Source organism: Gadus morhua, chromosome 20, assembly GCF_902167405.1.
Source record: "Gadus morhua chromosome 20, gadMor3.0, whole genome shotgun sequence".
NCBI lineage: Eukaryota > Metazoa > Chordata > Actinopteri > Gadiformes > Gadidae > Gadus > Gadus morhua.
In genome coordinates, this window is record NC_044067.1 from 13,107,511 (window position 1) to 13,130,471 (window position 22,961).

Sequence of the window (22,961 nt, forward strand, 5' to 3'; positions counted from 1 at the left end):
ATCTGATTCTGCTGCTGGGATCGGGGGGGGGGGGGGGGGGGAGTCAGGAGCACTCCTGAGGACCTTCCGATGAGCCAGTGCATGATATTGTGGGGTAGCCAGTGGTTTGGAGATAAAGGAGGAAGAAAATCCCGAAACCACCTGGGATTCAGTGAAACGGACCAAAAGATTACGAAAAAAATTCTACATCCGTCACAGATGAAGAAAACCTCCATGCGTGTCGACCTAAGAAGCCTCCGCCTTCCCCTCCTGCAATTCCTCTGCCGCACCCCCTCTCCATTATAGCTCTGCTATGACTCAACATCCCATAATCTGGTGGGATCAGGAGGGATTTAGGGCGCGGCGGGTACTGCCACATCGCAGGGAGCGGATAGTATTTGGGAGGTGGAGGGAGGAACAGTGTCTCAAACCTTCCTAAAAAGACCTGGGGTCTAACTATGTGAACGTGCGTTTGTTGTGGCGCAAAGCTAGACATCTGTATCAGTAATGTGTTTGATCTGTATATGTGTGTTTTGTAATGGAAAAGATAGGATTGGGTTTTCGGCTGACAGGATAAGTATCTGGCGGGGGAGATTAATCCTTGATTCTTCATCCTCACCTCATCCTCCCACAGACACTGGAAGATAACAAGATTTGATGTGGTGCAAATGGCAAAGAACAAACGAAACAAACCCTTCATGAGACACATCATGAGAAGCATGTTGATGTTGCTCTCCCAACCTCATCAGCACTACTAGATACAGTGTGGATGACTAGGTTTGAAGACTACTTGACACGGTGGGTTCTCCAAGTGTCCACCATCATTCAAGGTTTATTACAGAGCCAATGGAAATTAAAAAAAGGGTCGGATCCCTATAGTTGTGGACATTAAGTAAATTGAAGGGCAATTGTTTGTTCTGAACCACATATGGTATAAAAGCACAGGTGAAAACGAAGAGAAATATTGGTTTTCTGAAAACAGTGCATTAATAAGACCTTGGCAGGGGCTTTCACACTGTTCACTACTTAGCCCTAACGCTATACCCTGACTATAGCATGGGCTTACTGATTCACACTTGCTATTCTGGCACCTTATTTGAAGTGGATTCTGGACTTAAATCGAAAAGTCGGTGCTAAATGCATAAAATGAACGAGGTGTGAAAAGTCTCTTAGCCCTGGGCTCACCATTAAGTAAAAGCCCGTAATGAGGACAATATGCTGCCATCACGACAGTGTTTGTCATGTCGTAAGGGTGATGTTGTGTCAAGTTGATCTTGTCGTCACATGATGTCGTCGTTCACGGTGATGTGGTCGTCACAGAGATGTGGTCGTCGTGGTGATCTTGTTGCATGGTGATCTTTTCCGTGCGATGTCATTATCATCAGTGACTGTTGGACTAAACAGAATTAGATGTTTCTATGGTGATGGTCTCTTTGGTTGGTTTTCTGTTGTTTTTGACGAAACGCACACAACCCTGTTTTCTAGTCGTTGTGATTAAAGGGGTGTTGCCGATTGGATGTTTGATGTTTGATTTGAAAAGCATTTATCCTGCATATTACATACACCTAGAGCAGTTGCACAATGGTTTAGAGTTGTTCCAATACCGATACCAGTATCGGAAATGCCTCTGATACTGCCTAAAATGCAAGTCTATGCAGGGAAAATGCTATAGTAGTTACAATGCTAGATGCTGTATCGTTATATCGTTACAGGGTTATTATTATACAGCTTTTAAAATAAATACATCCACAAAGAGATAGTACACAGTATTGGCCGATACTCAAGTTCAGGTATTGGAATCGGTATCGGGAAGGATAAGATGATGTCGTAACTCTTCCAGTTCACTTGCTTATCTGGATCATTTGCACTTTGTAGTAGCCGCTAAACTTAACATAATACTAGGAACAGTAAACAGCATTCACAATTATTCACATGTTCTACTTTGCAGATTGACAAAACACAAAAAGAAGCACACACGCACACTCACACACAAACACACACACACACACACACACACACACACACACACACACACACACACACACACACACACACACACTGAGACTCTTTGTTTTTGTGTTACATTTATATGTGTTTGTGTGTGTGCGTCAAGCTATTAAATATAGCAAAACCCCAATGCATATAGTATATATATATATATATATATATATATATATATATAGCATGCCTCTTATCAGTTGCTATGGCTTCAATCTCTCTTTACTCGATATAAACATGCCTGCGCAACAAAAACAAACAAACAAACACTTGTGGCGAAGAGAAGAGGCTTGATGGGTGGGGGGGAGGGGAGGGGGATTTAGGGCCCTCCAATCAGCAGACTGCAGGACACATGAAGGGCCCTCTGATATTAACAAACCAACCCGACCTCCATATGACGACAGCTGACCACTATCTGACCTCCAGGCCAACTCCATCGCCTGTGGATAAGGAGGACCGACCAAAGCTACTTCACAATGTAAATCAACTGAGGAGTACAGGGTAAGGTGTAGTACCTTACAAGGAACCTTGTGTCAACTGTCACGATATAAAGTAATTGGAACATGCATCTGGTGTCTAATGAAGTAAAAATGCGTATTTATCCAAACAGGGAACATATATCAGCCTTACAATATCGTAGCTACTTTCCCGACCCAAGTGAAGTACAAATACCTCTGTATTTTTATCATGTAAAACTACTCCAGTACTGAGTTAAAACTATTGCTGTAATAACCGTTACTATCCCACGACTGTGAATCTCGCTCTCTCATTCTAGACAGACTTCTATACTGCTGGTGGTAGACAAACTCCCACTGCCACAATCCCCTGGGGCACTTGTTAGCTGGTATTAAACTCGCCCCTCTGTTATCGGCCCACCTGCTGGTGCCCTTTTAACTGGAGCTCGGGGATGTCATTGAAGGTCACCTGATAGACATTACATGTGGCGTTATCCCAGGTGGGGAACTGTCATGGAGCGACGGAGACTGATGCCGTATTCACGCCATAGTGGAGGAATTGGGGGAAAGTTGGAAGTATTTCCACTGCTCCGGTGTGATCGTTTTCAAGCCCCCACACAGATGGGAGATTTGGGGAATCAGTAGGGACCCAGGCTAGAAATACGCTCACGGCAACACCACCAACAATGTCTGAGATACCGATTTGGAAATAGAAAGTGGAAATAGAAAGTGTCGGCAATAGAAAGTGTTTCACAAACACTTTTTCCCAATCGGACGGCGGTAGCTGCGCTCCGACAGTGTGTGAGCCCTACTTTCACATTTCGTGAACAGTCTATGAATTCCATAGAGCTGTAGAAATTCATACGGTTATCGTTGTACAGAAAGCATAGGGATAGAGTTACAGATATACAGAGAGATAGAGTAAGAGAGATACAGAAATATATAGTTATAGAGATACATAGAGATCAATTGAGAGATGGAGATGGTTAAGATATGATGAATTATCAGAAAATAGGGTTATTTTTCTTCCATAATTACTGATTATATAATAACATAATTAAAATATTTATGAATATGAATCAGTCCCTCCCCATGCACACAAACAGCTCTGGGGGAAATGACAACTGTGTCCTCATTTAACTTTAATTATTTTCTTGGACTAAAATATGTAAAATTTGTAATAGTTTTTGACCAACATGAAAAATCGAGATATCCTTTCATGTGCATCTCTCTTGCCTTAACGAGCCTGGTGGTAATTATGTTAACGGGGATCAGGTGTGAGACGCTCTGCTCTGCAAACAACACCCCTGGCCGTGTGTGTGTGTGTGTGTGTGTGTGTGTGTGTGTGTGTGTGTGTGTGTGTGTGTGTGTGTGTGTGCGTGTGCGTGTGCGTGTGTGTGTGTGTGTTTGGGAGGGGGGGGGGGGGAAATGACATTACAGCAATGTTTATTTATTAGTCCAAAATGTCAATCCCCCTTTCCCCACTCCGTTAATGTATCCTCTCTCCCCCATGTAATCAATTAAGTAATTCAAATTGAATCCTCTCCCTGTTTAACAATACCTTCGCAAAACCAGCCCAAATCTCCCAAGCTCACTCATTGGAACCAGCCTATAGAACCAGTCCAACATGGCCAGCTTGGCCCCCCCGAACAAAATCATTTGTTAGTTTGTCTTTCCTTCATTGGACGACGACGGAGAGCTGGTTCAAGTCCTTGGGAAGCATAATAATTCCTCAAACTAATACATTTGATCACATATCAACAATCTTTATACAGTTTGATTACACGCAGGGTCTGATATATTCACCTGGCTATGCTTGATGAAGAGGCCGTTTCTAAATCCAAACGAGACCACATTATCCATAATAATATCACACCATGATGAGGTTAAGCTGGGATATGTGCTCCCCATGGAGGTCTATGACATCACTTCCAGAAGGTTCTGTGCACCTCTGGTTCTAGTCTTTGTAGCTCAGGCTACGCCCCTCTACTCTGGTGTTCAGACCTTTGTCCTGGTGAATGGAAGCTGTAATCACAAAGCCTATCATCTTCCCCTCTGTATTGTTAGCGTACCGGAGGTGAAGAGACCTGAGTGACTCATTACATACCCCCGCTACCATTTATATTAGCCTTTCAACCACCTGCTAACACACACACACACACACACAATAACACACAAGGTTTTTAATGACTTCACAATCAAGAATCAAGCTATTTATGTGTCGTTGGTAATGACGACCGAAGCAGTTGAAAACTGTTTCACCACCTGTCTCATCTCTACCATCACCTACCTGCCTCTGTCTTCCATCTCAGACCCTCCTATACTTTCCGAGTAAATGAAGGAATATTTCATTAAAAAAATAAACTCAACCCCTGAGCCAGAGACTTTTTTAATAATAAATGGATGAAAATTTCAGACAGCCAATATCTTGAAACTTGTGATGGAAAGTTTGGATGTCAGAGATCACTAAGACACATCTCCTGTCTTGGAGGATCTCATATATAGGAGGATCTCATCTATTGGTTCTTATCAAGGTTATCAGTGTGAATTTGTATGTCCTTTATGAGCACACAAGATATGAATACTGATACATATTCTAACATCTAACATATTCTGATAAAGGGTTCTTTTGAGAGTGATCAAGGTTGTCAATGAGGAAGGAAACCCAAACCTCTTTCAATTTCTCCCTCAGTTGTCTGATATTATCTCTCACTCAAACTCAGTACTTTAGCTGCTCCAAGGATGTCCTTTATTAATCCCCTTTGGGTAATGTACTCTCTGTATTAAACCCATTCTAACCTCGCATGGAGACCCTCCTGATCACGTAACCTAACAGTCTGTTTCAAAACACGGATCAGTGTGGACCTCAAGCCGCCCACATCGATTTCCTGTAAGTACAATGAAACAGGGACAATCATGGACTGTGTCTTAGATGATGACATAATCGTGCCAATCAGGGACTAAGTCGTAGTTGAAGAGCTAAAATACAGGCAGTGGATGGCAAAACAGCAATGGCGTCTCTTCCGAAGCAACTTACTGTTAACATTAGTGGAGTAAACTCAACTATCAGTGCGGTTATTGTAGAAATAGACTCAATATGAAGTATTAAACAAGAGCAAGTACCGTATTTCCAAAGTAAACATCAATCTGGAGGTCGGCTCGCATGATTAAGGCTGTCTTTGCAATGCTAGGGTACCAGAGGACCCAGCGAAAGAACCATGTGAAACTCAACACAGAAAGGCCTTAGTTCAAAGGTCTCCAGTGGCAGGGGTTGGCCTTGAACCGTGGATCTTCTTGCCGGGCGGTGGCCTTGCTATCACTGAGCCATGTTTAGAGCAAGCCTGTCCTGCTCTACACTATTGTCTTCACTTTAATATATTATCCCTGTCATAAATCAAGGAAGTGTTTGTTTGGTAAAGAACCGCAGAAGGCTGAAAACTGTTTCCCTCATTACAAAGCCACTGACCTCTGTCATAAATCACAGACTAAAACAACACAAGCTGGCACAGGCACACACACACACACACACACACACACACACACACACACACACACACACACACACACACACACACACACACACACACACACACACACACACACACATTGACCTGCCTCGTGCAAAATTTACGCTCTGCCTCCATTCCCTACAGGGCTTGTTATCTCATAAACTTTTTCTCAAAACTGAAACTGGAAAATCCATCGTATCCCAGAGCAGAGGTGACAAAGTCCCAGTCTGCGGAGAACCCTGCAGGGTCTCTTTGGTAACATCTATACCGTATGCCTGTTGAAATGTTATTGATCAACTGATCAAACTGCCACAGCAGCAGCTGGATAAAAGTATTGACTTGCATAGTTTTACATCACAAAATACTATTCGACACACACAGATGCACTCCTGTGTGAATGTGTATGTGTGTGTGGATGCATGTGTTTCTGTGTGTATGATGAATTGTTTTGCTGTCCTTATTCAGTTAAAAGGACCAATTATTAAGGTTGCCTGGCAACCATCTGGACTCTTGAGACCTTCAAGTGACCAGTTTCCACGACAACCTCCTGCAGAGATCAATCCGTAGGGTATACACTGTTCCTTCTTTCCTTTCTTCCACTCTTCCTCTCCATCTTCCCCCTCCTGTTATCCTTTGTTTATCCTTCCTCTCTCAGGTCCCCTCCTCTCTTCCCACCTATCTGCACCTTCTCCCGATCTCTCCTCTCCTCCTTGTAAGGGCACACCCCGTCAGGATGAAAGCACAGCAAGACTGCAGTAGTGCACCCTGGGTAACGAGGGACTGAGAAGGAGAAGGTCTATTTGACTCAGCAGGGTACGAACATGCATTTATTCTGAAGATCAGAGGAATGTTTCACATCAAAGTAAAAGTTTTGCTGCTCTCTTAAACACACACAGCGTCGACAGTCAGAGTGTCGGAGTACGGGTCGGTATTCAGGAGGCACAGAGACACTGGGTCTAGGAGAGAAATAGCCCTTTATGTGCCTGTATGGTCCACATTCTGATACCATAGCAGATCGTAGTGGAGAGCATCACATTGGAAACCAAACTTTTGAATCCATTTAATGTGTTGCGTCATCAGTTGTTTGTTGTTTGTTGGGCAAAGAATCGCAGAACTTTAAATACTGTTCTCTCATTACCAAAAGACTGACCGCTGTCATAAATCACAGACTAAGCCGACACTAGCTGACACACACACACACACACACACACACACACACACACACACACACACACACACACACACACACACACACACACACACACACACACACACACACACACACACACACACACTCACCTGTTCCACGTTCTGATACCATAGCAGATCGTAGGGGAGAAATGATACAGCCTTACCACGGACACGCCCAACCTCGTCTGATCGCGGAAGCTAAGCATGATAGGGCCTGGTTTGTATTTGGATGGGAGACTGCCTGGGAATACCAGGTGATGTAAGTGGTGACGGGTGGTGGCCAATAGGTGGCACGCATCCCTCTGGCCTTAACATCAAACCTGATGCCCCAGTGCAGTGACAGGGACACTGTGCTGTGGAAGGCACCATCCTTCGGAGGAGGCGTAAAACCGAGGTCCTGACTCACTGAGGTCATAAAAGATCCCAGGGCACTTATCGCAAAGAGTAGGGGTTCCATAAACATCCTCCTGTATAATTGGCTGACTCATTAATTCCCGCACTCTCCACCTCAAGCTGGTGTGTGGTGAGCGTTCTGGCGCAGATTGGCTGCCGTGCATCACCCAAGTGGTTGCTACACACTGGTTGTAGTAAGTGAGGTCCCTCCTTCACTGTGAAGCATCTTTGGGTGTCTAGAAAAGCGCTATATAAATTCAATCCAATCCAACTTTTGAATTCATTTATTGTTTTGCGTCATCAGTTGTTCATGTCAATGGTTTGAGCTATTTTTGCCTGGTTCATTTTTTAATGAAGGACACCAGTGCAAGTGAGCAGGTTAATTTCAAAGTTGATACAGCATTGGAATAGGTTCTCGAAAAGTCTAAGAGTCCACCGCGATGCACTGCAGCATCAGAGGTGCTGGATGACTCAACCGGCCTTCTTTTCTATCGAGAAAAGACTCGCCGATAACAGCCTGTCAGGGCGGTTTCCCTTGGTTACGCGACGTTTGAGGTGCCATCAGTATTGCATCTGTCACAACAGAGTGAAAGACTGCTGCCAAAACAAACAAACAAAGCAGTGACTCAGAAACAGTCAAAACATAGAGAGACACGTGTGTTTTAACAAGATTATCCTGGAGTCTGTTTCCTGCCTGCTGCTGAACAGAAGAGAAAGATGACATGAACACATTTAAAGAATTTACAGTTCACCAGAAAGATCACCAGTCACCAGTGCCTACTCCTCCTAGCTACTGCCACCAGTGCATACAACTTGAAAGACGTTCCTTAGGTTTCACCAAGATCAACTGGTTTGTCATGTATGAGCAACTTTCTGTCAATAAGTTCCAGCGGTGCCAGAGTTCTGAAGTGATGTAACGCGTCAGCCTTACTGACAGAAAGACGCTCATAATGACAAACGTAGCCTCTTGTGAAACAAGAGGCATGTTGATACAAAAAGGATAACCCAAGCTATCTGTAGTGGTTACAAATTGGTGAGTTATTGCCACTAAATACATCAGACAAGACATAAATTGTGGCAAATGGGGCACCTTGTTGGTAATTGCAACTATGAGGTTGCATTACAGAACGTCCTCTTTGTCACTTAAAGCTGCCCACCTGTGGTCAAACGCATACAAGTTTATCAAGTCGACCATGCAGGCAATTAACATCCAGCTCCCTTTTCTCCTAAACTGTCACTACACACTTTTCAAATTCATTAACTGAGATCCTACTGACACAACAACTAATTGGCCTTTTTCAGAGCAGCCATTTTGACATGTCTTTGCAGGGTAAACAAAGGTGTAATTAATTACATTAAATATAGACTCATTCTATTAAGGCGGGGCAGGGTGCGGATATTGGGACCATAATTAATTTGATGAATTACACCTGTGTTTACCCTGCTATGACATGTATAGGACAAGCTATGACAAGCATCCACATACTGTGGAAAGAAAGTGGTGCTCACTGCAAAGCTTGACCTAGTCCAAATAAAAGTAAACCAGAATGAGCAAAACTGGTTTGAATTATGTTGGTTGATAGGTCTGAATTTGGTGTAAGTCTATAAAGGTAGGGACGGTATATAGGTCTATCTATAAAGTCATATTGAGTAGGAATAGCTCTTTATAGAGAGAAGGTCTATGTGTTTGTGTGTTTAGAAAAACACAGCATATAGCGGTGTAGGTTGTGTTGACTCCTGACATTTAGAGGAAATGGATTTAAACGTATTTATTTATTTATTTTAGAGATGAGTCATGAGGAGACTCACTCCTACCAGACAGAGACGAGAGAGAGGCAGGAAGGTGGACGGACGGACGGACGGACGGACGGACGGACGGACGGAAATAAAGAAAGGTATATAAAGTGATGGAATGGGCAAGGACTAGGATCTCAATTTTGGACAAGGTCACCATCTCGGAGATTAAATTCCCATAGAATAACTCAAAATGCAAATAACAACGGGCAGTCTGCCAAGAACCCTAACCCTACCTCACACTCCCCAGTGAAATCATCTCTGTGTCCAAACCCATACTAGACACAAGACACTCTAACACACACCACCACGCTATAACACAAATACACAACACCACACCATCGCACACTTCACTTACACGCACACCACCACACTAAATCACATACACCAACAAACACACGCACACACACCACCACACACACCAACAAACACATACACACACACACACACACACACACACACACACATATACACACCACCACACTAAAACACACACACCAACAAACACCACCACACAGACTAACACACACCAACACACACATCATGTGAAGACAGGCTATTGCTGAAATAGCATGTGAGCTAGCCCAGACTGAGCCGTGGGAGGAGGATGCAACGGAAGTTTACACTTCAAAAGATCAATTGGTGCACGGATATGGGCAATGTGCACAAGCACACGCAAGTGCATGGGTGTGTGAGTGACCGGCAGCAAACTGAAGTTGTTTGAAGTTGTTCAGAGCATTCCCTCATTAATCCCAGACGGGGAAATTTGCTTTTCAGGAAGCCACTTATAAAGTCAGCTCCAGCCTCACAATACACAAACATGTTGTTCTTTATGCTGCGTGTATCATACAGGTCAGTATGTGTTTCAATCAGCAGGGTTCCGAATCACCCCTCCAGCACCTGGTGCTCTTGTGTGGTCTCTTGGTGTGTATGTGTGAGAGAACATTTGTGTGATTGGCTGAGAGAGGGAGAGAGAGAGAGAGAGAGAGAGAGAGAGAGAGAGAGAGAGAGAGAGAGAGAGAGAGAGAGAGAGAGAGGGAGGTGCATGTTTACTCCACTTTCATGGTGGGTGTGTTACAAACTAATCCTACATCCCATCTGCAACCCTGGAGCCACATTCACACACATGCGGGCGGGCCCATCCCCACCCTGTTTCAGCTCAGATTCCAACATTATGATAAAAAAAACCTATTGTTTTGAGAGTTCAAATACTGACCCATCACAACGATATGATAAATTCTACAAACTAGTACGCGCCACTAATAATGAGCATTATGAGGGATGCACAACACACCATATTTGTGCATAACTCTGTGTCTTGCCAGCTCAGACCTCTCTCAGATGCAGCCATCAACATTAACCTCTCTTTAGACAAAGCTTCGCACACCCACACAATCCTTAACAGAACCTCATGTCGATGCCACAAAGAATTGACGTCAAAGCGCCTTTCGAAGACCTTTAATGACAAAAGATAACAGGACCTGAGCAGAGTAGAGCATTCACAAATTGATTGGCCGAGACTGGCAGCAGCAGGATTTAATACTTATTTTTCCTACATTAGTCGTTCAATAGTGAAGAAAAAAGATAAATATGATGAACATCATGGAAGACAAACTCTCCGAACTTGAAGAATATTGGAGTGGCATTGACTGGCACTAAAAGTACATGGTCCCGATGGAGAAGATAAACATTGACAAACCAATGTGACAAACCAGCCATGTTAATGGCTGCTGGTCAGGACAGCCAAATCCCAGCCTCATGGCCATGTAGCTACACGCAATGCTAGCGACACACGCTGGCTTTCAAGCCGGTTGAACAATCATCTCCACTTCCATCACCAGCCTCATAATATTCCTCGTATCATCTTCAATACCACCCCTACAATCATAATAACCAACACATCACCAACCTCAGGACACACAGATGTACTCTGAAACCACCTAGAGGTGTATTGTCATGGCTGATGTATTGGCTGCAAAACAATATGTGGGTCCGTGTGTGTGCTCGTGATTGTAGACGACAGCAACGACCAGTGACGTTAGACAAACGTTGAGACTAAATCCTCCGTCAGCCCAGTTAGGCGGTCTATCATGTATTGACCTCTGTGGGTCCTTACTTACATTTGAAGTCAGAGAGGATTTTAGGGGAACACTAGACACAGTTGTACCTCAGCACACAGTTGAGCTGTTGGTACTAGAGGAACTTTTAAAGAGTCCACTCCACTCTGAAGCTAATATTTTCCTGCCGACTTGAGCTCCATTTATCTTTGACAAGTGATCTTCGTCGTCTAGCAACAGGCTAACATACTAACGAGGCTGGGCGGAGGATTTCAAAGCCATTATCAATCAATCCCAGAAAATTTGATGGATGATAGATTGGGGACATGATTGCAGAGCAGAGGAGCATCATGTAATTTTAAAGTGGCCAGTGGTAAAGGGTTGTCATGACGATACCGGAAGAATGACTACCATAAGAACTTACTTTATTTGTACACATCACACAAACAACAGGTTTCTAGAATGTTGTGTAGCAGGATACATTTTCAGTTGCAGCTTCAATGCAGATGTAATCAATGTGCATTACATGCACAATGTAAATCATGAAAATCGGGACGCACACCCACGACAAGATGTCTGGTATATAAATGTGACATCTACATTCCTAGGAAACTACAGGCTGAAGAAAGACAGTGAACTACAAACGTGGCATACCAGCATTTTATTCTTTGTATTTTCATTCTGCGGTACCCCGGCAGAGGACCATAAATACGTTAGAAAGAGAGAGCATCCGTTTGGTTATTTACAAGATACATTAAACGACTGACAGCTCAATTACACCTTGTTGTGAAAGGGAGGGAGGAGGGAGGAGAGAGAGAGGTGAAAAGATGTACAGTTCTGATTTAGACACCAGTCAGTGAGATTTCATAAGGTTGTTTGAGGGATGGCTATGATGTGTAGTATGATGACACAACACAAACAGTTGTCGTCTTAGACCAGTCTGGCCAAATGCAGTTATACTGCAGGAATACTAGTATGATGTACTAACCGCATTAATACCTTATCAGTGCTGAACCAAGAACCTAAATGTTACTTTATTTGACATTACTAGGGTTTTCAGAACATAAATCAGAACATAGCTTGCATTAGCCAACAACCAACTATCTGGCATTAGTCAACACACAGCCAGCTAGCCTTAAACAACACACAGCTAAGCAACATAGCGCTATGTTGCGTAAGCAAACACACAACTAGCCCGAAATAGCCTTCACACGGCTAGCTAGCATTTGCCAACATACATCTAGCATACGTTAGCAAACACAGAACAAAACTATGTTTGCTGCATGTTGGCGTCTACAACCGTTGAGGTGAAGTTTACCCTATCTGGCATCAACTCTGTTTTACATCGGGTTTAATAGCCGCTGCAGGTCCTAAAGAATCGTGCTGCGAACGGATTAGGATATCCTAAAAGGGAGAAATTAGTTGAAAGGCGGTGGCGTAATAGCTTGCTAATACCTAGTCCCTTTAGCCTTTAGAGTGTGTGCCTGTCTCTTGGAGTGTAGAGGGGTAGCTTGCTTGAAGGAGTTAAGCTCAAAAATAGGACCACTGAATAATGAATAGAGACAAAGAGGTGAGGTCCATCACCATGAGTCACCTCAGTGTGTCCGTGCTAGCTTCAGGCTGGTCGTGGAGGATCAGGAGCTAATGGAGGAGCTACAGGAGTTATCGTCAGGCTAATAAGAGATAGGATATAGAGAAACGCTAATAGAGGAACATGAGCTAGCTTCTGAGAAATAGGGGTACAGGAAGAGTCTAGGGCTCAGATAACCACATTGACAGACCGATAGTACGACATTCGTGTGTTCTGCTGAATAGTCAAAGACACTTAGTTAGGACTAAAACTAAAGATCCCAGAAATATACAACCAAAGCTGCTTAAGAACTACAACTAGGGATGCCTGAAGACTATAACCAAAAGAAGGAATTTCCTGTCATGGCAGTAACAACCAGCATCACGAATGCACTCATAGCTCAGTTTAGCCAAACTCGTTTGAAGTTTGAGGAGTTGGGATAGAGATAGCTTTGAAAGTCAGTCACAAATATCTGAGGGAAATAGGAGTGAGTGGGTTGTTGTGGGCTTTAAGTTAGTAGTATGTAAAAGGTCACGAGAAGGGGGATGGGGACCAACGTGACCTAGAAAATAGATATCAAATAGTTTACCTCTGAATGACCTCGGAGTACAACCTGAGACTGTGTGATGTCACCATACCAGCGGTGGGAGAAAGAGAGGGAAGGAGAAAGAGAGGGAAGGAGAAAGAGAGGGAAGGAGAAAGAGAGGGAAGGAGAAATAGAGAGAGTGATGCGAGAGCGAGCGATGGAGAGCTTTGACCATAGCTGTACGATGTGTTGACCTAGTGTACGTGGCTTGGGTACGTGTGTGATGGGAACAGCTGACAGTAGAGGGGCTTGGGTGGGGGTCGGGTATAGGGAGGTTTAGATAGGCAGCTGGAAGGTGATGTCCACTTGGGCTTCCTTGGCCAGCGAGATGATCTCAGAGAGCTTCACCACCTGGAGGGAGTTAGAGAGAGGGAGGGCGATTACAATCCACCAACATGGGGCAGGTAAACAGTAGTTCATATTTGAGTCGATTGAAAAATGAGCGCTAGGGTTGGAAGTTGCAGTTCATAACGAACCGCACTCAAAGAATCCAAGGAAACTGTGGCGATCAAAACAGTTTTTAACCAGAATAAACAGAATAATGATGGTTGATGAAGATGAGCACAAATCTGCATGGAAGGCTTTTCTCAGATTACTACAAGTGTTTGCTTTACTTCCAACTGGATTTGGCAAAAGCGTCCCTGATTAGCTGGAGTTTTTGAACTAAATATGTCCGCTGCCGTATTTGGAGACCAACTGCTGCTCAGCCAAGGCCATACTGATAATAGTTGCGAAACACAAACATGGATATGATGATGGTCTTACGAGGATACATTGGTTCTGCTCCGTGTTAACATCATGTTTACTCTACACTAATTAGCAAATTTCCGGCTCCAGCCGCGGCATATTTCACTTTAGCACGCGTGACAGAAGCACACCGCTCTAAGATAGTGTGCACAGTGTCTCCATGACAACAAACAGGGCTGGTCATCCCCTGCCAATCACGGCGGCCGACAGATAAAGGTTGTGTTGTTGAAACGGTGGCTGACAGGATGGTGTCTTCCGGAACATAATAATCTCACCTCGATGGATCAGAACAGCGACAGCATGAGTGAAGGTTTCCATAGCAATGCATCGGTTATATTTTACTCAATTCTGATGTGTCCATGATCCATTACTGTACCCCTAGTTTCATCGACCTATGTAAAGTGTTCATTCTTTACCTTCGCTATAACGTGAACTCATTTGATTCTCGCTAAGATACGATTTCGGGAATTTATACATTTAAAAAAGTTTATCATTCATTTAGGGACCCCAATGACTGCGTTATAATCAAGGGTGTGTGTGTGTGTGTTTGTGCGAAAGCAATGTATGATAGTCATTTTGTTTTCCTTTGTGTGAGAACAAACATTGTGGTGGTCATTGGTCAATAGTGAAGTAGGATCTAATAAAGAGAGACAATGCAACACTTTGATGAGCGAATGTGACGCAATGGTAAAGAAAATTCTCAAAAAACGAGCCGTGTTATTCAATGCATTTTATTTAAACTCTTCTTTTCTGACCAAGGCAGCACTTAAATCTGCATATCGCCATCTAGAGGTGTATGCTATGTATGCAGCCACACTTTAAAAAATAAGCTGCAATACACATTGGACAAAACTCTATGAGATCCACAAATGCAGAAGTAAAAGTTATGCATTTGTGGATTGTGAAATATTTGTGTGGGTATGATTTTACAAAATGTGGATATATGTGTTGACTGTGGTACAAGCAACGCAAATTGCGCTCTTTGGGTTACAAGTCATTATGGCAGGCCTATATGATATGAAGGCGAATAAAAGCCTATATTTTCTTATGAATGAACCTGCGCGCACATTTTCATCGTCATACTTTTAGAGGGAATTGGTTTGTAGAGGCAGTCGGCCATTTCAATGAGGCACTTCGCCGATAGACCGCTGTATACGTGTGGTTGTGTTTGTAAAGGTATTAGTGTGTGTGGGTTTTTGTACAGGCATTGGTATGTGTGGGTTTGTGTACAGGCATTAATGTGTGTATAGGAATATTGTGTGTGTGTTTGTTTGTTTGTTTGTTTGTTTGTTTGTAGGAATTGTGTGTGTGTGTGCGTGTGCGTGTCCGTGTGCGCGTGTTACCATCTTGGCAGCTTCGTCAAGGTCGTCACAGGCGAGGATCTTCAGAGGACTGGCGGCAATCAGAGCTTTAGCGTCGTCCACCCTGGTCCCTACAAACACATAACATATACCGTTATATATCCACGCGCACACACACACAGTTATCAACACCATGCACACACACATCCAACGACCTAAGTTACGTTCGGACCAACTGTCAAGCCATTCTGGTTTTCTTACACTAAAGAGTACCAGTGGGAATACCCGTCACACAGAAGCAGACTCACAGGTTACAGTGTGAAATCCGTAGCTGAAGGTCATCATTAGGTCTGATAAACTGACTATGATGGATGACAATTGCATCGGAGAGAACGAGTGCGTGGTAGAGGGAGGTTGGTTGAACCTTGTGACCAGACTACGATGGCCATCTTGAGATAGAGAAAGAGTGGTGGAGAGAGGTGGAGAGACAGTCGGAGGTTCGCGTGTACCTTGTAACCGGACAACGATAGGGATCTTGAGGTCCAGATCCGTGACCGCCATGATGATGCCCTGAGCGATGACATCACACCTCATGATGCCCCCAAAGATGTTGACCATGATGGCCTGGACCTGGCACACATTCGGTACATACGTTCATATCTCATCACCGGTTCACATGTTTCTTGTGTGCTTCCGTTGTTTGCCTTGTCGGTGTTGGGTCCGTGTCTTACCTTCCTGTCGGAGGTGATGAGCTTGAACGCCTCGGTCACCTGGTGAGCCGTGGCTCCACCCCCCACGTCCAGGAAGTTGGCGGGCGTTCCACCGTGCAGCTTGATGATGTCCATGGTCGCCATCGCCAGACCAGCTCCGTTGACTTAAAGGGTTAAGTTAACACGTAAGAGCATGGAGGCCAAATTGTTCTAGACATGTAGCTGTGTTTGGTTTGTGTATGGCGATTGTCGATTGCGATTTTTCTCCACGTCAATAAAATAATCGAAACTCCAAATGCAAACCACAACACTGCTATTCGCTGCACTATTTTACACGTTTACACAAAAAAATTGAAGCTCCATTAGAATTGAATCCTCCAAATACAGAGGGTATTTGGGTTCAAGGACGGAGCAGAAGCTCGTCTTTGCTGGCTATACGAGATTGAGACTTGAATCCATCCGTCTTCTCAGTAAGGCGATTCTTATTTGAAAATGCTGCATATCTGCATCGTGACTGATGTAAATAGTTGTAGTTCCCTGCGATTCAGTTGTTTGTTAGTTTCTAGCGAAATATTAGAGAAAGACATTTTATATTCCAGTTCATACGTCTGATTATTCTTAAGAATCTAAGTTAATTGCTCTTTGAAAGGGCATACTCGCATTATCATGCCATTATATTATTATATATATTAAATTATATTATTTGCCATGAAAATGGTCTTAAAATTATAATAATATAGTTGCCTGTAATTACTTATGGGACAATACATCGTCTAACAAAGTTATTGCGACTGGCCTAAACATTCCCCAATTGCTTGTCATGGACCTTACCCTTAGCGTTAGAGGTCAGCAATGTTTCACCCATCACTGTGGATGCTAGCGACAAGTAATTGCTGATTGGTCGAGCAAGGAACCTAGGGTTTTGGATTTTGTTTAACAGCCAGAGATGAGAACAAAATGAATGCAGCCAGAAAAATCAAACACTGTATTTTCAGACAGTCTCACAATTCCGTTTTACCGATTTGCGCGGCCGCTTCATGCCCACTTAGGGCTGGAGACACTATACTGCCCCCTTGTGTGTATGTTAAAGTTAGATGGATCTTTGCCAACATGCTATACGCTGAACTGTTCATACTGCTTCAGGTGTAAGGTGTGCTAGGTGCGTAGCCGTGCGCTCACCCAGGCAGCCGATGGTGCCGTCCAGGCCGATGTAGTTGAGGTCTGCCTTGGCCGCCTGCCGGTCCCTAGGGTCCTCCTGGGTCCAGTCCTGCATGTCAAACACCCTCTTCTGGCGATACGCCGCGTTGGAGTCAAAGTTGATTTTGGCGTCCATGCACATCACTGCAAGGTTCAGGGGTCACGATTATTTTACCACAGAGGACGTAGCAGTCAGTCGATGTATAGAATGATGGTACAATAAACAATCTATTACTGATTGTGTGACTGCACTATGGTTATAACTTTAACATTAGAGCCAGACCATTCAGGATGATAAAGGGCAGTCCCTGTGTATTTATTTGAGATTCTGTCTGCCTTGTGTGTGCGTTTGTTTGTGTACCGATGCCCGAGGCGTCCTCCACCATTGGGTTGATCTCCAGCATGGATGCGTCGTACTTCATGAAGACGTTGTACAGTTTGATCATGTTCTCTGCTGCTTCCTTCACCAGCGGCTGCGGGAACCCCATCTTCTCAGCTATCTAAAAGTAACACACACACACACAAACACACACGTAGAACTGTGACCGTAAGTCACATACACCGCTAGCACTCTAGCTGCAAGGGACACACACCTCTAGTACACACAGGTCCTGCTGGTAATTCCTGCTACGTATTGCAAATATATGGTGGCTACCGAAACGGCCTGCTCCATCTTGATGCCCTCTACGATGTCGATAGGCTCCTTGATGATGGCGTCAGGGTTCTCCGCCGCAACATCCTCGATGTTCACGCCACCCTGGGAGCTGCCAATCAGCACAGGGCCCTGAGACGGGGCATCAGGGCGAGACGGGGACACAGTGACAGAGAGAGTTAACCCAGTCGACCCTCCAACACCTCCAGGAGGGTTCGCCATCCAAGGGGTCATGGTTTCTGTTTCCAATGAGGACCACTTTGATTTGGTAACTTGGCGACACAAAGGAGCAGCAGCAGCTGTGTCTGCCTGCTTTCCCTGTTCCCTAGAGCCACCACAACAGCTGATACCTCAGCGGGTTGCTAACCATGCCACAGACATTAGCCCCATCTAGCGCTGATACGGAACTACAGCTACAATGATTCACGGGACTGTGTGTGTGCTGACCTTGAAAGACCTATCCATGGTGATGGCGAAGTAGTACTCCCTGCGAGGATACCTGCGCTCACAGATGAACACCTGGTTACAGATACGCCCCGCCTCCCCCGTCTGCTTGGTGTACAGCTTACGACCAATCATCTGAGAGGAGATGTCACGCGCCTCCTCTGGTCTGGAGGGATGGAGGAACAGTAATATTATAATTAATGAATAGTCTGAATAAAGTACACTCTATTTTCATTTTTGCATTGTCATTATATGATTTTGTTGAAATATTATAATATATATATATCATTTTTTATTGTTAAATAGAAATTTAAATTTGAATCGAAGGGAGAGAAAGGAGAAAGGAGGAGACAGTAAAGTGAACTGAGACTACGTTAAGTCATCAAGGCTTTCAATGTGATGGTATCTGACCTTTTCAATATCTTTCTAAAATAAGATTTACCCATTTTAAATATTTACGCAAATTGAAAATCATTATGTGATGATATAAAATAAGAAAATGTATGGGAAAGGAAATACTGTTTTTCCAAGAGATGGCTGGGATAGGAAAGCAGATACTATGTTTGAAAGGACATTAGCCATGCTTGAGAGGTCCGTAGGAGATATCAACTCACGAGTAGACGATCTTCACGCCTCCTTTCAGCCCACCCTCAAACGTCCCCTTCCCTCGGCCTCCGGCCAGCACCTGGGCTTTCACCACCAGATCCTTGGAGTCTACACACACATTTCAACATTTTTTTTTTAGAAAATGTAGAGGAAGGTACACACAAACATTTTCAACACTTTTGAATCCTTGCGAGCTACCATTCTTTTTCCACTTCTACTTCTTTTTGTTTTATTGGCGGGTGCTTTATTGAACACTACTCATCACTGGATATTACAACTAATATTCTACTTACTGCCAGCTTCCTTACCGTCTGGGAATAGCAAACACATCGCTAGGTACCTTAAACGTTAGCACACTGCCAAGCTTTTGTATCATATTTTGTATTTAAGAAATGTAAAAAATACGGGAGATTTACGGGCAAATATGTAAAAGGAGGGACAGCGGGACAGAAGGGTAAAATACGGGAGAATCCCATGAAAAATGGGAGGGGTCGATAGGTATGATACAAAGACATACGTAATTAAGGAGGAGGAAACCATTATGGCCACTGGATCTAGGATGGCAACATGCAGACATTAGAGAAATCTCAGCCAGTACCTTGGGGCTGCGGGCCAAATCTCCTAACCAATAGACTATCCTGCTGCTGTCTGTGTTGAAATTCTGTGAAGTTATTGTGGAGCAACTTCTAAAGGTCATGGCACTGAACTAGCACTATGTTTAGACTCTGTGTCTTCATATGCAAGTACATAGGGTTCTGTGTGTGTGTGTGTGTGTGTGTGTGTGTGTGTGTGTGTGTGTGTGTGTGTGTGTGTGTGTGTGTGTGTGTGTGTGTGTGTGTGTGTGTGTGTGTGTGTGTATTTATAGCCCAAGAAGGTTATCGGTCAGCTTGAGGGTCCTTCAGAGTGAGCAGGTCATCGTGCATATCTCTGCTGGCATGAATCTCAGTAGTTCAAAGGCCTCAAGGACTAAAGATAAATACTGGAGCTTAAACAATCATATATATGTTGTATGTAATTTACATTTGTGTTGTCCTTTTATTTCCCTGTTATGTAAGGGATGCATGCTTTTTTTGCATGAAAATATCTCTGTAAAAAGTTTGATTTGATATGTAACCCAGTCAAAGGAAGGAAGTATGCTTTCATATACCAAGCCCCTTGAATTCTACCCCCATGCAGGCAAAAGCGGTCTAGGATCGGATATAATATACAGATAGTAGAAGTGGTCTAAGGTTGGGGTTAGCACATCATAGGAAGTATCATGTCCTCACCGATCTGTTTGGCAACGGAGTAGGCCTCCTCAGAGGAGCTGGCCACCATGCCATCAGGGACGGCGATCCCTGCCTCCTTCAGCAGGCCAAGGCTCATGTACTCATGCAGAGACAGACCCCTCTTTTGCTGCTGCTGCTGCTGGCTGCCATGGCAACCCAGAAGACCCGAGGAGCCACCGAGAACCTGGGGGTAGGGAAGAGGAGGGAGTGTTTACTAACCAAAGTGAGGTCCGAGATAGGCTGCTTTACAAATTCAGATTCCGATTATTTTTATTGACCAGGGGGCAAATTGTTGCATTTACCATTTTTCAGGCCAAAAATAAATTAGTAGTAAATTAATAGTATAGCGAGGCATACAAATATTTTAAGAAATACATTTCCCAAAGTACAAAATGTGGATACATAAAACAGTATGCAGACCTTGGAGAAGAAAGATTAACACTTTCTGAGACAGCTGTTGTTTTCATGTAAACTTGTTTACATGCCTTCCTGATGAGGGCGCTGTGAGGGGGGTCTAACTACATACATACATACATACATACATACCCATTTAATACCACATTCACACGGTGCAATACACACACTTTCTTGATCCCTACTTGCATGGTGCAGCTTCACCCATACCACATCCATTTGCCTGACCATTAACCATACCAGATCATTCCATAAAGTATCCATCTCTAACCTCTGTAATTTATCTCTTGATAAATTGATCAACAGGTATGTATCAATTACCACCTTATGTAACTCCAACCAAGTAACTAAATGTAAGAATCTCACCTAATACCCAAAGTTTATGCATTAGGTAGGTTTCAATCTGCAACCTATTAAAACTGACATTCTGTGACCTACTACCTAAATTTAACCATCTCTAACCATCCAATAATAATAATCCCAGAAAACACCATATACCTGATATTTGTAGTGAGGCCATCAAACAAGCTTATTAGTGATTTGGAAACAGGAACCATTGACTGGAGGCTCGAGAAATCACTGACTAGGCATTCAATTGAATCTGAGAGATTTCTCAACAGAGCTGTTGAGAGATGTGGGTAACAGCTCACAACTTATACCAACAAAACCAACTAAAGAAACCCAGTATTTACATACATGCTATTGTGGGAATGGTTCCAATATATTGTCCTATCGGTTATGCGGTTTACATAAAAAAATGCTTTGGATAATTAATAGTGTTGTTGTTGTGACATATTCTAGCTTGTGGAGGAGATGGTGATGCCACAAAACACTGCCAAAACAGCCGAGGCTTAAACCAGGATCTCAGGACCCCGTATAGCACCTCAGAACTTAAAACTAATATAAATAATCATTTTACAGGGGAGGTTTGGGCAGACAGTCCGTCAAACGGGCCAGTGACGTCACTGACAGCAACTGCTGGAGGTCACCGGGCAACTACGGTCGCCATTTAATGAAACATTATCATCTGCCGTTTCAGAAATGAGGAGTTGTACAAAACCTTTCCCAAAAAGGACAAATAGATGTGATACTAGTAATGGAGTAGCTGTGTTTTCTTCTTGGGCGCCGACAGCTTGCTAGCAGTAGCTCTGGTTAGCACGCCAATGGAAAGTCAATGGAGAGTGAGCTAATGTCAGGGTTGACCCTGCTCCGTTATACGCCCAGATTTTGTCCGTAAAGGACAACCAAACACCCTAATCGACATGTCTACTGAAAGCCAAGACTCTTCCCTATAATTTCGAACCTAGCTCACCTTTGAAGCAGAGGTAATAGTGGTCTTGGCCCCGGAGTTTCTCAGGCTGGCCGTCAAGCGGCTACAGATCAGGGACGCCGCCATGTTTCCTCTGCTGCAGAATTATCTATTACGCCTGCGCGATGAGACAAGCAGGCTTCTTTTTTTTTTGCAGATGCACACATTCCTCTACGACCCAGAGCTCAGCAAAAAGGTTCCTATTTAAACATAAATATATAGATACATAATGGTACCTATATAAAATACAAAACAGATACGTTTTTTTTAAATTATTTTTACTTTTGGTTTGATAAGATATTAGTTAATTCGTCTGAGACAGAAAATGTGAATGTCAGAATCGAAAGTACAGGCAAGTAGCCGAGAAGAAATTATCATTTTTGAAAATAAGAATAAGGCAATAGAGAACATTTGCAATACATATTACACACACAATAATAAATTCTTCGTACACGCACTGAAAGAAAAAGGAAAACGACCCTGAAACATATTCAAATGTTTATTTACAAGGTGAGTATGTACATACCTATATACATTTGAAGAAAATCAAATCCAAACTTCGGTTTGTTTCTTCAAGCCATGAACCGCGTATACTGCTGTACAGAATTACAGTTTCACATATCACACCAGACCCATTAAGTAAAACAGAAGCTACACTAAAAAAGGTGTACCAATAGGAGATTTGTATCTGGATCCGTTTGCAATTTGGGAGGGATGAATAATGCACAGATACACACTTAAAACGGCTGGAGTGAAGGTAGATGGTTTCTGAGGGGATTTG

General features: G+C 43.5%; 1 protein-coding gene across 1 annotated transcript; it reads right to left on the reverse strand.

Moving 5' to 3' along the window:
• Positions 1–12,018: 12,018 nt before the first annotated feature.
• On the reverse strand, positions 12,019–22,311 carry sucla2 (succinate-CoA ligase ADP-forming subunit beta). Its single transcript, XM_030342670.1, has 11 exons — positions 22,184–22,311; positions 20,458–20,641; positions 19,198–19,297; positions 18,587–18,749; positions 18,143–18,271; positions 17,849–17,987; positions 17,470–17,631; positions 16,312–16,454; positions 16,090–16,210; positions 15,623–15,711; positions 12,019–13,883 (listed from the first exon to the last, which is right to left on the reverse strand). Exons 1-11 carry the CDS (start codon positions 22,265–22,267, stop codon positions 13,809–13,811), a joined length of 1,389 nt encoding a protein of 462 aa, XP_030198530.1. The 5' UTR covers positions 22,268–22,311; the 3' UTR covers positions 12,019–13,808.
• Positions 22,312–22,961: the final 650 nt, after the last annotated feature.

Bases quoted from the DNA above. Each gene is read 5' to 3' on its own strand.
- sucla2 (XM_030342670.1), bottom strand. From the start codon at position 22,267: ATGGCGGCGTCCCTGATCTGTAGCCGCTTGACGGCCAGCCTGAGAAAC. The intron at 20,642-22,183 runs GTGAGCTAGGTT...CCCTACCCCCAG, and splicing joins CTATTACCTCTGCTTCAAAG to GTTCTCGGTGGCTCCTCGGG. The intron at 19,298-20,457 runs GTGAGGACATGA...ATGTGTGTGTAG, and splicing joins CTCCGTTGCCAAACAGATCG to ACTCCAAGGATCTGGTGGTG.